The sequence below is a fragment of the Dromiciops gliroides genome, chromosome 4, assembly GCF_019393635.1.
Source record: "Dromiciops gliroides isolate mDroGli1 chromosome 4, mDroGli1.pri, whole genome shotgun sequence".
In the NCBI taxonomy this organism is placed as follows: Eukaryota; Metazoa; Chordata; class Mammalia; order Microbiotheria; family Microbiotheriidae; genus Dromiciops; species Dromiciops gliroides.
Window position 1 is genome coordinate 12163849 of NC_057864.1, and position 15956 is coordinate 12179804.

Genomic DNA, 15956 nt, shown 5'->3' on the forward strand with positions numbered 1-15956 from the left:
TGGCTTCTTATTCCTCTATTGCAACCTTCTCTTTGCTGAACATCTTGGTGTAAAGCTGTAGGATTTTAGGATAATTCTAAATGCAAAACAATTTGGTCCAGGCTGGTGCTATTTAAAATCTTCCTAAAGCTAAGCAATGCAAACAGATACTCTCCATCTCACCTCTTTCTCTGTAAATGAATAAAGCTATAATTATCCTTTCCCAAGTGGCAAACTCAATATGGTGACCTTACTCTGGATTTGTCCTCATTTCAAGCAAAGAAAGCATATTTTTAATGAGGTCTACAAAGAAATACTCTTTCTTAGACTATGTATTCTGACTTCAGTAAAAAAAAAAATATGTTGACCTTAAGCAGGACAAAGAGGAAAGAGCCTTCAGAAACCTGGTTACCATTTCACATTCTTCTACTGACTGGCCATGAAGCCTCAATCAATGCATCAACAGACATTTACTGGGAACTGCTCAGAGCCAGGGTAGAAAGTAAAACCATTCATTCAGTCAAGGAGATTATATTTGTTAGCGATGATAACCTGAACTTCCCCATTTCTGTCCAGGTCACTACCATCTTTTAGTCACTCAGATTCACAGCCTTGAAGGAAGTTAGATGGTATAGTGGGTAGAGCTCTGGAACTGGAGTCAGGAAGACCTGAGTTCAAATCCAGACTTAGACACTTACTAGTTGTGTTACCCTGGGCAAGTCACTGAACCTTTGTCTACCTCAAATTTCTCATCTATAAAATGGAGATAAAATGGTATTTCCCTCCTCGTTTTGTTGTCAGGATTAAATGAGATAATAATTGTAAAGTGCTTAGCACAGTGTCTAATAAATGCACATAGTAGGTGCTTAATAAATGTGAGCTATCATTATTATTATTATCTCCAAATCCTTACTCTCATTTACTCCACTTATCCAGTCAGTTGCCAAATCTTGTTTTGGGTTCTATAATGTCTCTCATAAATGCCCTATTCTCTCCACCCACATGGCCCAGACTATTGACTACAATAGCTTCTTTACTGGTGTCACTGCCTCAAGACTCTTTCCTTTGCAATCCATTCTTCACACAGCTACCAAAATGATTTTTCTCAAAAACAGGTGTGATCATTTCACTCTCTTACCCAATAGATTCCAGTGGTTCCCTATTATTTCTACTTAGAAATAGAAATGTTTCTGCTTGCTATTGAAAACTCTTCACAACTTGGCCCCAAACTACCTTTCTAGACACCTTATGCATTATTCCTTTCCATGCTTTCTATAGCCTTGTCATCCTGACCTACTTCCTGTTCTTTAAACATGAAGATTTCTCTCTCATTTACTGACTCTCCCCCAGGTCTGGAATGTGTTCACTCCTCACCTTCACCTCCTGGTCTCCTGTCAGACTCAGTGCAAGTGTCTTCTCCTACATCAGGCCTTACCTGATCCTCCAGGTTTCTTGTATCTTTCTTCCCAAGTTATGTCATATAAGCTTTATATGAATTCCATGTATACTTGTAACTGTCTGGCTTTTGTATCTATGCATTTATGAACATGAAATCTCCCTTTTGGAAAGTCAGCTCTTTGAAGGCAATTCAGACCATTGTTTGTATCTCTAGCACCTAGCATAGTGCTTGGCACACAGTAGGTGCTAAACAAATGCTTGATAGGCTGATTCACAAATATATATGCAAAATAAATATGGGGTGATTTTGAAAGAAGGGATACTAACTTTTCATTGGATGAAGAAGGGTTTCACGATGGTGCTTGAGCTGGGTTTTGAGGAAAATTAAAGAAGAGGGAGTAAGTATATTCCATGCAAAGGCATGGAAATGGGAGATGGGAGGTGGAGGGAATACTAAGGAGGTCAGTTTGGCTGATCCATAGAGAGTGTGAAGGTAAGTAATCTAGGATAATGCTAGACAGGTTGGCTTGGGCCAAGTTGGGAAAGGCTATCAATGCCAATGAATTTGTGTTTGACCCTAGATATCATAGGGATCACAGGAATTTATTGAATAATGGAGCAACATGGTCAGACACATACTTTAGGAAAGTCACTTGGCCTGTATGGAGGATGAATTGGAGAGTGGAGAAACTTGAGGCAGGACAACAATTAGGAGGCTACTTCCATGTGTAAAAAGACTGTCTCTGGGCGGGGGGGGGGGGGGCAGCTAGATGGCACAGTGGATAGAGCACTGGCCCTGGAGTCAGGAGTACCTGAGTTCAAATCCAGCCTTGGACACTTAACACTTACTAGCTGTGTGACCATGGGCAAGTCACTTAACCCCAATTGCCTCACCAAAAAAAAAAAGACTGTCTCTTTCAGGTTGTCTTCCTAAGGAGCAAAAACTCAGGCAGTACACCTTCCTAGTCATTCAGGCAATAGATGATGAGGACCTTAACTAAGGTTGTGACAGTGTGAGTAGAGAGAAAGGTTTGATGTGTGAATTGTTGTGGAAGCATGTTATGTACAAAATGCACAGTGGCTTGTGTTGGGGCAAGTCCTATCAACTGGGGGTATCAAGAAGGGAGGAGGGAGTGATCAATCTGAGCCATGAAAGGAAGTAGGAATTCCAGGAGGCAGAGATGAGAACAGTGGGCAGGTGGGGGTGGGGCAGGATAGCCTTAGCAAAGCACAGATGTGGGAAATCGATGTATGTACAGGGGATATTGATGAGGCCCATTTGGATGCAAAGTCCATGATGAGGAGTAATAGATTAGCAGCCCCAAAAAACAGGAGCTTCTGGGCCTCAGTTTTCTTATTAGTGAGATGAGGAGAATGGGCTAAAAGATCTCTGGTATCTCTTGTATCCCTTGAAGCTTTATATGGGGATCTTTCCATATAACATTTTATTCCTCCTAACTCCAGGCAAGTAGCCAATAAAAAGAAAATAGAGGAAGGGAAAGGTCTGGGTCCGAACAAACACATTCCTTCAGTGATTGAAACCATGCAATATGGAGACAGCCAGGGGGCACAATAGATAGGGCACCTGCCCTGGAGTCAGGAGGACCTGAGTTCAAATCCAGTCTCAAACACTTGAAACTTTCTAGCTGTGTAACCCTGGGTAAGTCACTTTACCATGATTGCCTCATGCAAAAAAAAGAAAAAAAAGATAGAGAAAAAGAAACCATGTGGTATCATGAAAAATTAATTCCCTAAGAAGTGGCAAGGTATGTGTTCCTGCTGAGGAATACCCTGAAAAAGGTGACTATGATCAGAGGAACAGGGACCCTCCATTTCAGTCCCATTTCAACCCCATTTGTTGGGGGTGGGGGGCTGAAATTGAGGAGAGTCAGCCTCAGCATGCCTTTCCAGCTAGGGACACAAATCTTTCCACTTCTCAGAGAATTAATTCAATGCCACATGAGAGTGATCAGGAAGATGGGTCCTAGGATTAAGAAACTGGAGGAAAGATCCAAGGAGAGGTGATCCTGCTGATATGCTGTTTGGACAGCTGCGAGTTTGGGGACCAGAGAAGAGAAAGTGAGGTTTGAAGCCCGGGAGAGGCTTCCCCAATTATTGTATCCCTTCTCCAGGAACAAATACAAAACCCTGGCATTCAAAGCCTTTCATAACCTAGAGCTTTCCTACCTTTCCTACATTTCCAGTCTTCTGACACTTTCAGCCCTGCTCTCCACCCCTAGCCCCCTACATATACACCAATTCAGTGACATTGGCCTCCTGACTGTTCCCTGAACAAGACTCTGTCTCTCAGCACTGGGAATTTTCTCTGGCTCTCTTCTATACGTAGAACACTCTTCTTCCTCATCTCTGCCTTCTTCCTTCCCTAACTTAAAGTCCCAATTAGTACCCCCTCCCCTACAAGAAGCCTCTCTCCATTCCTCCTATTCCTACAGCCTCCCTTTTGTTGATAATTTCCTATTTATGCTATCTATGGTTTATTTTCCCATTTTTGTTTGCATGTTGTCTCTCCCATTAGATTGTGAGCTCCTGAAGCAGGGACTGGCTTTTGCCTTTTTACGTACCCGCCTTCCGTGCTTAGTGCAGTGCATTAGGCACTTAATAAATGCCTGTTGACTAACTGACCCTGACCTGGATCAGTTACCGAGTCTTATTGATTTAACTGCCAGATCTCTTCTCAAATCCATCCCCTTCTCATACACTTGCATTACCACCATCCTTGTTCAGGTAGCCATCACCCCTCATCTAAATCATGAGGATGGGAATAGACACCAGACTGGTGATTTCACTAGCATAGGAAACTCCCAGGTGAGAAAACTCCCTCCACCAATATAGAGTAGCACTTCCTCTGCAAAGCTGTTTCCTAGAGCAGGGCTTCTTAAACTTTTTCCACTCACGACCCCCTTTTGCTCGAGAAATGTTGATGCGGCCCCAAGCATATAGTTATATAAAATAGGCATACAAATCAAACACTTTCTGCCAAATTTTGTGACTCCCCACATTCTGTTATGCCTGCCCCCCATATGGGGCTGCAACACACAGTTTAAGATGCTTTGTGTTAGAACACCAAGAGGGTCCCATAGCCACCGTGTTAGAGGAAGAACTGGAAAACAGCTTTGTATTAACAGATGAGAAAGCAGAGATCTGGGGACTGGGGTCATACAGGTAGCAAACATCAAAAGTAGGATTTGAACTCAAGTCCTTTGATTCCAGAGCATTAGCCTCCTAGCTGCATCACCAGCTTCCAATTATCTGCACAACACCAAAATAACCTTCGGAAGCAGAAGCTCCACCATGTTGACATCCAGCTTAGGAAGGTCAGTGGGTCCCTATTGCTCTTGTGTTACCCCATTATGAATGCCGTTATCTCCAGAATTAGAATGTGAGCGCCTGCAGGATGGAGTTTGTATCCTCAGAGATTAGCACAGTACTTGGTACACAGTAAGTGCTTAATAAATGCCTGTTGGTTGACCGATCAACATTAACTCTCGGGAGGGGATGAATAAAGATCTCCCCCAACACACCTTATTCATTTTGTACATATTCTATGTTGTTATTGAATTATTTCAGTCGTGTCCAACTCTTTGTGACCTCATTTTGGGGTTTACTTGGCAAATATACCAGAGTAGTTTGCCATTTCCTTCTCCAGCTCATTTTACAGATGAGGAAACTGAGGAAAACAGGGTGTTGTGACTTGCTCAGGGTCACCCAGCTAGGACGTGTCTGAGGCTGGATTTGAACTTACTGATTCCAGGCCCAGCACTCTACCCACTGCTCTACCAGCCCATTCTGGCTATGCTCATATACTATGTATGTGCAGTTTGACTCCTCCAGGGAATATAAACTCCTTGAGAGCAGAAACTGGATTTTTTTGTTTGTTAATTTTGTTTTGCTTTTTTTTGTAACCCCAGCTTCAAATACAGTTCCCAGTACATAGTAAGTGATTAAATAAATGCTCCTTGATTGATTTCAGTGTCTTATGAAAAACACTAAGAGAGAAGGACATTGGTGGTTGGCTCTCTTTATGGTCTCACAGTGTTGTTATTAATAGGATGTTTCTCCTCAGTTTCCTGAAGAAAAAAGCCTTCATGAATGACCATGTAGACGACCTTAACTAAGCACCTTCATTCACTGTAAAGGAATCTATGGTCCTGAAATTGAACCTGATCTTGGGTGGGGTTGGAGGAACAAACTGTAAAATCATTGAATATCAGAGTTACAAGGGATCTTAGAGGTCTTCTATTCCTAACTCTTCCTTTGCAGAGGACTGACCTAAAGTCACTCACAGAAAGCTGGAGGTGGGGCTGGGACTCAAGCTCTAATCCCTTCAGTCTATCATTCTTTCTACCACACTGCCTTGGGCTCTTGGGGGCACCCTTTATCTATTTCTCAGCACACTCTACATTAGTTCATTAGCCATTGTTTTAAAGTCTCCTTCTTACAGTAGATTCTTAGCACTTGCTGATCTCCTACCTCCAGGCATTTGCCTAGGCTGTGAACAATGCCTAGATAGCAAATAGCCTTAGAGCTGAGCTTCAAAGGCAACTGGGGTAGATTCTAAGAGGCAGAGGAGAAGATGGAGTGCATTCCTGGAATAAAGAAGGCCTTTGTGCAAAAGCATGGGGAGCAAAGATGGAATATGATGTGCCAGTAATAGTGAGATATCCAGTTTGGTTGGACAGTGGAGTGTAAGATGTACATGAAGTAGAATAATGTATATTAGAGCAAGAAAGTAGGTCAAAGCCTGGTTGGGAAGGACTTTAAACATAGGAGCTTAACAAATGCTTATTGGATTCAACACGGTTGGGCCTCTCTTTTAGAACTAAATCTCTGTTATGGTACTTATTCATCTCCTTCTGCTTTCAAGAACTTGACATTTCTCCCCAGCCTTCATATGTCCAACCTGGCTCTTTGCCCATCTTCCCCTTATTTCTCATCCTTCACACTCCCTCCCTCAGCAGCTAGAGGGATGACCAGGCCAGGGAGTCCGGGTGCTAACAAGCTCCTCCTTCTCAGTTAGCTTCAATGTATTGGTCCTCCAGGGTGTCACTTAGCAACTCATCCACCAGTTGCCACAGTCCTGAAGACCTTTTGAATCAGCAGTGACAATGACCCAAGTTGCATACTCCATCTCCACAAAGAACAATGGTTAGTTGATAGATGTAGCTGGGCTTAGGTTCTTGGGCCATCATTGTAAGCAGTAGGCAGGAGCTTGTGATAAATGAGGCTGGTGAGGGATTCTTGCCTTGGCTACTTCTTTTAGACTCTCTCCCGAGAGATGGACCATGTTATGGTTTATGTGTGCTCACATAAGGGGGTATAGAGGAAACCCATGTGGCCTCATACTAGTCATTTAACAAACTGGGATTCATTTCCCTCTTCTGTAAAGTGAGGCAATGGGATTAGATGGCATCTTCCAACATCCCTCTTAATTCTAGTTCTATGATCCTATTGTCTTCTGAGGTAAATGCTGACAGACATTGAGCAATGAGGATCTCATTATCACTACTCAAGGGATCAATGGACATTTAGAATCAAAAGATCCCAGATTTGAATAGGGTGGCAGATTTCATCTATGACAAAAGGCTTTCAGAATTGGAATCTAGTCCAACCTACTCCAAAGAGTGAACTCCCAATAGAAGACACTCATCATGTGATTAAAGACCTCCCATCTGACCAGGGCAGCCTCATTCCCTCTGGGTCAGCTCTCATGGCTAGGAAGTTTTTGCTGACATCAGTCCTAAATATGTCTCTCTGAAATACCCACCCATAGTTCTTGGTTCTGTCCCCTTAGACTAGGGAGTATTAGTCTATCCTTTCTTCCATGGGAAAAGTGTTCAAATTCTTGAAGACAATTGTTATGTCTCTCCTGAAGTTTCTCCTCTTTAGGCCAGACATCCTGAGTTCCTCCCATCAATCCTTCATTTCACCCACTCAAGGTCCTTGCTGGGCTTTCTCCAGTTTATCAATGCATTGATTAAATGGTGGGGCCCAACTTGGTCCAATCTTTACTCAAAACAGTCATCTCCTTTTTCAGAGGAGGCTGGTCATTCAGCTTCAGTTTAGGAGAAATCATTATCATCCATTTAAAACCTGATCCAGTTTGTCCCAAGGCACAAAGAACAACCTACATTTGTTATAGTTTGAGCTACCACCATTGGGGTGGGGGCCTCTCTGCACTCACTCCAGATCCCTGATGATCATGCATGATATAGTGATTCAAACAGCCCTGAAGATGGAGTCATAGAATGTAGGGCCAGAATGGCCCTCAGGGGTCTTTGAAGTCTAGCCCCCTCATTCCAGAGCTAGAGAAACTGAGGCCTGGGAAAGGGAAGCATTTTGCCCAAGGTCACACAGATAACATGAGTGGCAGAGCTGGGATTTGAACCCTGGACTCTGACTTGAAATTTTCTGCTCTTTCCCTCATGCCTTGCTGCTTCCTTTTGGTGACCTGGCTTGGGGTGCTAACTTCAATACTCTAAGTCTCTTGTCTCTGTTTTCTCTGTAAAGTGGAGTTAATAATACTTGCACTATATACCTTATAGAGTCATAGAGTTTAAAGTGACCTGTAAATTCTATGATATTATGGAAATATGAGAGATAGAGATGAGGATGATGCTAAAATGTAGGACACATCTAAGGAAGAGGAAATAGCTCAGTATAGCTGAGTTCTAAGTTATATATAGTCAAATATATATAGTCCTATCATTCTACTTGCATGTAAGTTACTTGCCTTGTAGAATTAGGAGATAAGGATGGAAAAGAGGCAGATTATAGACAACCTTGAATGTTAGACTAAGGAGATTGGATTCCCTTTGGGTAATGGGGAACCAATAAAATTGTTTAGAGGTGATTGGTGGTACAGTGGATAGAGCCCTGGACCTGGAGTTAAGAAGACCTGACTTCAAATTTGGCCTTAAGACACTTGCTACCTGTGTGACCCTGGACAGATCATTTGACCTCTTTTGCCTCATTTTCCTTAACTGTAAAATTGGGTTAATAATAACATTTATCTGCCAAGGTTTTGAGGACCAAATGAGACAGTATATGTAAAATGCTTTGAAAACCGTAATATGCTAGATAAGTGCTAGCTATTGTTGTTGCTGTTAGTGTTATTATTATTTTGACTGTCCTTACTTTAAAAAAGTTCTGATTTTTTTTTCTGGATGTCCTCTGAGAACCACCGACTAGATGCCACTCCATAAGGGCAAGCAGGGGTGTCAGAGAGGGCACTCTGTCTTAGGTACAGTTAGCCCTTACCTCTTCATCATGGTTGATTGTCTCTGATACTCTGATACAGGAAGAGTTGGAGGTGGGAGGTGGCAGAAAAGTAGGGAAGGTAGTGGGAGATAGCAGAGCCTGAAAAAGGGGTGCCAAGACCACAGGATTTTGGCAATGGTGGGCCAGAAAGGAGAGGGAGTAGAAGCAATAATGATGCCAGAGCAGGGGTGGTAGAGGAGCAGAAGCTTGCCCCTCAGATGCTGGCACCCTGGGATAAAGCCTCACTAACCCAGCCGTAGTTATGGCTCTGTTCTAAGAAGCAATATAATTAACACAAGTCATTCAATCACAGACTCATTGATAGTTCTCTTCAAAATGTGATCCTTGGGGGTTTCCATGACTGGCCAGTTTCTCAAAGCACTTAAACAATGCTTTCCTACATTAATGGACACATACCTATTTAGTAGAACCCAGATGCCTCATTTGTATTTCCTATCTTCTTTCTAATTCTGATTTATTGTTATTGTTATAATTATTAGTTATTTGTCTTAGCAATGGCAAGTGTGGGAGACAGTCAGGAATAAGCAGGGTTGGAAGGGACTTTCAGAGGCCATCTAGTCCATTCCCTTGGCTTCAGCTAGAGTTGTATATGAACTAACTAGACACAAAATTGCTAATCCCATTATGGAAGCCTTCCAGGGAACCAGATTCCAGAATTTCCTGATCACTTACAAAATGAGCTACCAGGAGGCTGAAAGAATGCACGGAGTAATAATCCTGCCTGTATTCTCTCCTAGGGATATTGGGATGGTTCATTAACACGTTCTGAGGAAGAGGGATGCAGCATGAGTGTCAGGGGAATTGTTTTTCCTTTGGTTTGTACCTATGATTTCTCCTCCTTAGGGAACTCCTAGTGAGGGACCTCCCTCCACCAATGTATTTCACTATCTGTTCTGACACTTATAGTGTTAGAGAAATGACTTGTACAAAAAGAGGAAGCCTCTTGCCGAGGATTACAGAGAGAGTGTGGATCAAAGGTAGGACTTGAACGTAGGACAATTTCCTGAATCTGAGGCCAGATCTCCCTCCCTGACCCCGTGCTGCCTCTCCTAAGCATCATGAGGTCATGGATACTCTAACCACTTGTCAGTTTGGAACAAGAGCCGGGCAGTTGCCATCACTTATTAGCAACTCTGATCCAAACGGGAGGCTAGTCTTAATAGGATGATAATCCTAGCAAAGCTGTCTGGGCTCCATCTTTCCAAAGAAGTCATGACATCCAACTGTCTATCAAGATGGGGATCTATGGGGAGACCAATGTTTGCCATGCCCCCATTCAAGGGACATACGTGGAATCAGTGTCCTTTTCTTTCTTCCGTATTCCAAAGGCCTTCCTTGTACGTTTTTTCAATCCTGTGTAAAAATAAGAGAAAATACACATCAACAATCCACTTATCACACCCCTTTTTACAGATGTGATACGTTCCCTAGACTTACACACTTGAGGAACAGGCATGGTTTAATGACAATAGTTCAACCAACCAATCAACAAATACCTGTAATGTGCCAGGTATATAGACGAAAACTAAACAGCCTTTGCCTGTAAAAAAATTTATGTTCTAATGGGAAGATGTGTGGGTATGTGTTTACACAAACATATGCATACACATATAACATATAACATACACACACACACACACACATATATATATATAATATACACATCTTTTCTCCAATAGAATGTAAATTACTTATAGGCAAGGTCTATATAATTTTCATCTGATCTGTGTATACCCAGCACCTCTCATGTTACTTGGCACATAGTAGGTGCTTAATAGATGCCTGATGTAGATACTTTTCACGGAAAGAATCCTGAAGTACTCTGAGTCATTTGAAAAATTGCTAGTGGGCAAAGCAAGAGCTGTTTTGGGTATGCTTGGGTTTTGGAGTGATTTGAAGAAGGGGATTCCCTCAATATTGGGGCACCACTGACAGTAGTGGGGCTAAAGATATTGTTGGCTTCATATAGAAGGTGGAGCCAGAATTGTCTTGGAGCGAGGTAGGCATTCCAAGGAGGGGAGGCAGGAGGAAGGACTCTTCAGACATGAGGGTCAGTTGGCCAATGCAAAGGCAGAGAGTCTCAGACAAAGGAACAATAAAAACTTCACTATAGAGGAAGGAAGAGGGTAATAAGTCATAAGGCTGGAAAGGTAAATTAAGGTCTTTATCTACCAACAGAACAATTGGTGTTAGATCCTAGAGATTGTAGGGAGGGACCTGCAGGTGACAACTTCACAATTATCTTCTGTTTTACTTGCTTTGTTCATGGCCTTCTTTGCTCTCCATATTGTATTAACTAGGAACTGTTCAGGTAGAGAGAAGAGGGTAAAAAATTAAAAGCAAGGGACTGGGGGAGGGGGAACACATGAACCAAGAAGTATTTTGGGAAGAGTAACCACAGCTTGCAGATCCCATACTGGGCCCCACCTCATTAGCAACTGAAGGAAATGTCACCATTTGTTCAACCACATTCTTTAAGAGTACTATCACCAACAACTCTGGGGAGTAAAATACTCAAACTAGCTTAATTTTCAAAACCAATTTCTGCTAAAACAAATAGCACCTCCTTTGTGTCTTGGGCTGGGAAGCTTCTGATCTGATCTTTATGAAAAAATACCTAGGTATGCACACACACACACACACACACACACACACACAGAGGCTGCTTGGTATGTTGGCAAGGGATGGGATTTGGAGTCTTAGGTCCTGCATTCAAGTCCAGGTTTTGGCATTTATTATCAATATGACTTCAGGCAAATGACCCTCCCTCTCTGGGGCTATCTACAAAATGTGAAGTTTGGAGGAAATGACCATCAAGGTCCTTTCCAGCTTCAAAGTTAGGACCTTGTGTTGCCTCTAGTTTTCCTCCCATAAACCCATCATCTCCTTAAGTCTTCCTTCAATACCTCATCAGGGCCTGAGGGTGACCCTGGCTTCCCAAAGACTATTCCTGGGGAAACCAAGCCCCGGCACATCCTGCCAACTTCAAATATCCACCTGTAGATGGACCTAGGCAGTCATCATTCAAGCCTAGTGAATTCAACAATGAATGGATGGAAATCAATTCATTAAATGCTTTCTGTGGTCTAAGCCCTGTGCTTGGCTAGAGACACAGATAGAAAAGCTTTCAAGATGCTCACATTCTACTTTGGGACAACAAATAGGAAAGGTCAGCACCAGAGCAGATGGGAAGGCTGGGAAGCTCTTAGGGGGCAGTCATAAGGCCCAAGTCAGGCCTAGTAGTCATCCATTTTACTGGAAGGATTACAGCTGAGAACTAGGGGCCAGCCTCCAGCCAGGAAAAAAGCTGGAGATGATGTCAGCAGGAAGGTTAAGGAGCAGGGGATATGTGGACAGGGGGCAGGTATAAAGGGTGGGTATAAGGGCTCCTCCAGCCTGCTCCACTGGACTTCCCAGCTCCCCAAGGGCTCTGTGCGAGGGGAAACTCAGAGGTTTTTTTGGGGGGAGGGGCAATGAGGGTAAAGTGACTTGCCCAGGGTCACACAGCTAGTAAGTATCAAATATCTGAGGCTGGATTTGAACTCAGATCCTCCTGAATCCAGGGCTGGTGCTTTATCTACTGCACCACCTAGCTGCCCCCCATGACTCTGAGTTTAGAGAAGAAGCCATCCCTGTTCTCATGGAGCTTACAATTGAACAGGATATGTACAGACAGATCTATTTACCTAATACCTTTTATTCAAACTTTTTACTAAATGTTGACTAAACCAAAACAAAAAAGCTCTTCTTATAATGAATTTCACCTGATGAGCCCAGCATCATAGCCCCAGACAGCCTCAGTAGGCTTGGACAGTCCTTAGAAAGGACCTTCGAAATCATCCAGCTCAATCTCTTCATCTTACAAATGGGGAACCCAAAGCCCAGAGGGAAGGACAGACACTTAAATGGCTCTCAGACCAGTCCTCCATCCATTACATTAGGCCATCTCTCATCAAAGTCCTTGCTGATTTAATTTGGAGGCTCTTTCCAACATGTCCCCAGAATGAGTGACATTTCCATCCTCTTTGTTTAGGTTGGCATAGAAATTGAATTACTTTCCAAGTGATCTCTGCATCACTGTGTTCAATGCAAGCTCTATCTGGGGAGATGAACCAATGTCCTGATAAGGGATGCTTCTTGTTTCCCTTGGATGCTCAGCAAATCCAACTCCTTTCCTTCTTTTCTAAGGAGAAGTTTCCATGGGCTCTCTTTTCATTTTGCTGTCATATCTCTAAATCCTCTAATTTTGCTTCTATTAAGAATTCCATAGAATTACAGACTATGAAAGTTGGAAGGGATCTCAATGACCAATCTACATGCTAAAGGAATCCTACACTAATATACATCTGATGAGTAATTATCCAGCCTCTACTCACAGATCTCCATGAAGGGAGAGTCTACCACCTGTCCAGGCAGCCCATTATACAATGGAACAACTCTAATTGTTAGGAATTTTCCTGATATCAACCAGCAATCTAGCTCTCTGTGAATTTCTCCCATTGTTCCTGATTTTAGGGACTTCATAGAATAAGTCTCTCTCTACCATGTTTCAACCCTCAAAATACTCAAGTTATCTAAAATGACAAGAGCTGTGGTTCGATCCTTTCCTGTAGCATGTCAATGCATAGGATGGTACAGAGAGATGAACAGAGATCCACAGAGAAGGACATTGATTTATGATGACTGACAATCTAAAGCTTTGCTTACACTTTTTCACCAATATCAACTGTTTGATTTTTTGGCATTTCTATCCAGAGCACTTAGCACAGTATCTGATACATAACAAGTCTTTTACATGCCTGCTTATTGATTAAAGTAGAAATGGGCAAAAGCCACACAGAACTCGGAACCATTTGCATTTTGAGCCTTATTTCAAAATATGCTATGGTTAAAAAAATAAAATCACTCTCTTCTGATGACATAGTCTGGTCCTAAGACAATACATACACATGCATGAACACATATGCATACACACATGTACATATCATATACCTAACATATGTAACAAATGATTTCTTGGGTCCTTTCTTGCTCTACAATTAAGGGCAACTAGGTGACACAGTGGATAGAGTACTGGCCCTGAGGTTGGGAGGACCTGAGTTCAAATCTCACCTCAGACACTTACTAGCTATGTGATCCTAGGCAAGTCATTTAACTCCAATTGCCTTGAATATCTGGGGTCATCTCCAGTCATCCTGATCTATGTCTTGCTACTGGACCCAGAGGGCTCTGGAGGAGAGAGTGAGGTTGGTGACCTTGAACAGCCCTCCCTCACTTAACTCCAATTCAGTCCAAGTCAGTTGAAGATACCTCCTGATGTCATGGTCCTCTTTGAGAATGAAGGACAAATAACAACAACAATAACAACAATAACAAGGCTAAGATTTTATGAGTCTGTCATTCTCATTGCTTCCCACTCATCACATCTGCATAAGGATGGGCTAACTTTCACCTCATTGTGGTTACTAACTCTGATCACCTGGTTTACAAGCCCATGCTTATGCCTATGATGGGTGACATTATAAGCTCCCTTTACCCTAATGAGTCATTAGAAGACTATGGCCAACAGAATACATTTAAAGATTTTTGAGCTTCCTTAGAGAAATCTACATTCATGGTGAAGATTGGTCCAACCATCCCCAACAGTAAAATGAAATGGGTAAGAATGCCCATTACCCAGATTATGACAGGTAGCTGGATGCCCAGCAATGAAGATAGGCCAGGCTTGGACAGGCACTGCAGATGGATAATGAATTGGATCCAGAATGAGGCATGGGGAGAAGATTAGGATGGATGACATGAGAAACCATGCTGCTGACAACAGCAAGAGCCACACCACTTAACACGGATCTTCTCGTGGTGATGCAACATGTTTACAAATCCTGAGACATTATCATCTCAGCAGAAGGGGAAGGACAGAAGACTCGATCCGGCAATGAAAGAATGGCAGCTATGGCTGGTAACTAGTGAAGTGGCACAGTGGATAGAGTGCTGGACTCAGAATCAGGAAGACCTGAGTTCAAATCTGGCCTCAGACTATTTTTTTCAGGGCAATGAGGGTTAAGTGACTTGACCAGAGTCACATAACGAGTAAGTGTCAAGTGTCTGAGTCTGGATTTGAACTCAGGTCCTCCTGAATTCAGGGCCAGTGCTTTATCCACTGCACCGCCTAGCTTTCCTTCAGACTCTTATCAGCTGTGTGACCCTGGCAAGCCACCTAACTAACCTCTGTCTGCCTCAGTTCTCTCATTGGCAAATGGGGATAATAATAGTACCAAGCTTATATGAGATTCATAAACCCTAAAGAGCCATATAAATGTTAGCTATTATTGTTAGCAAAGATTGCCTCTGTGCAAGGAGCAGTATATGTGAAACAGGTTTCAGTCAGGAAATGCATCATGAATCCCAGCTGTGTAGTTCCTAAGAAATCATATGGTTCAACCCCCAATTTTACAGATGAGGAAACTGAGTCACAGAGATGGGGAATGACTTGCTTGAGATTGCACAGACAGTAAATAACAAAGTGGATTCAAAGCAGATTCCTTTAGAGGTAACTCTAAATTCAGAACTCCTTCCACTGGACCATGAGAATTCAAGGCAGGTCCCTAGCATGTTGGGTGAATCCTTAGTAGAGGATTTATGGGAGGACAATTAAGAAGATGGGCAAGCATGGACTGGTTGTGATCTGCATCACTGGATGGACTGAACTCATTGATGAGATTATAGACCCGTTTAAAATGTCAAAGAACACTACAGAGAAGTAGCTCACTAAGGTTCTAGCGGGGCCATCATGTGTCACTATTTGGGTGGGCAAGGTTAGCATGATTACAAAAAAAGGGAAGTTCTCAGCCTTTAAAATAGCCATGTAAGCATATCTTCAATTACAAAGATAGTAATGATGGGAGATGCTACAAGGATCACATCAAGTGACTTCTGCCCCAGAAGCAATCAGAGCTTTCTGATGACCAAAGAACACAGTCTGGGGTCCAGTTTGCTGAGTAGGAGTTGTGCTTTTAGTAAGTTGAATTTGGATCAGATGGAGGAACCCTCTCACTTGCTGAATCAAGCTGAAACTTGCTAGTAAACTCCCAGGACCCACTGTTATATGGAATAGCTCAGAAGCTTATGACAATCAAGATGGGAGGCTGCCAGAAGTGACCAACGTCAATGCCATGCTGCCATCTCCAAGGTCCACCTCCTGAAATCGAGACCGAGGTCATCCTTTGTCCGATATGTGGATGCTCCTTGAGGACGATTCTTGTTCTTCTGTTATTACCATA

The 15956-nt window shown here is 42.7% G+C and overlaps 1 protein-coding gene across 15 annotated transcripts in view; it reads right to left on the reverse strand.

Annotated features, from left to right (window-relative positions):
• SGIP1 (SH3GL interacting endocytic adaptor 1) overlaps positions 1–15956 on the reverse strand; it is a 236040-nt gene that overhangs the window by 132744 nt on the left and 87340 nt on the right. For all 15 annotated transcript variants that reach the window (XM_043963548.1, XM_043963549.1, XM_043963564.1 and 12 more), the window contains one exon: positions 9966–10029. In XM_043963548.1, the coding sequence (XP_043819483.1) occupies positions 9966–10029 (64 nt within the window). The remainder of the gene's footprint in view (positions 1–9965; positions 10030–15956) is intronic.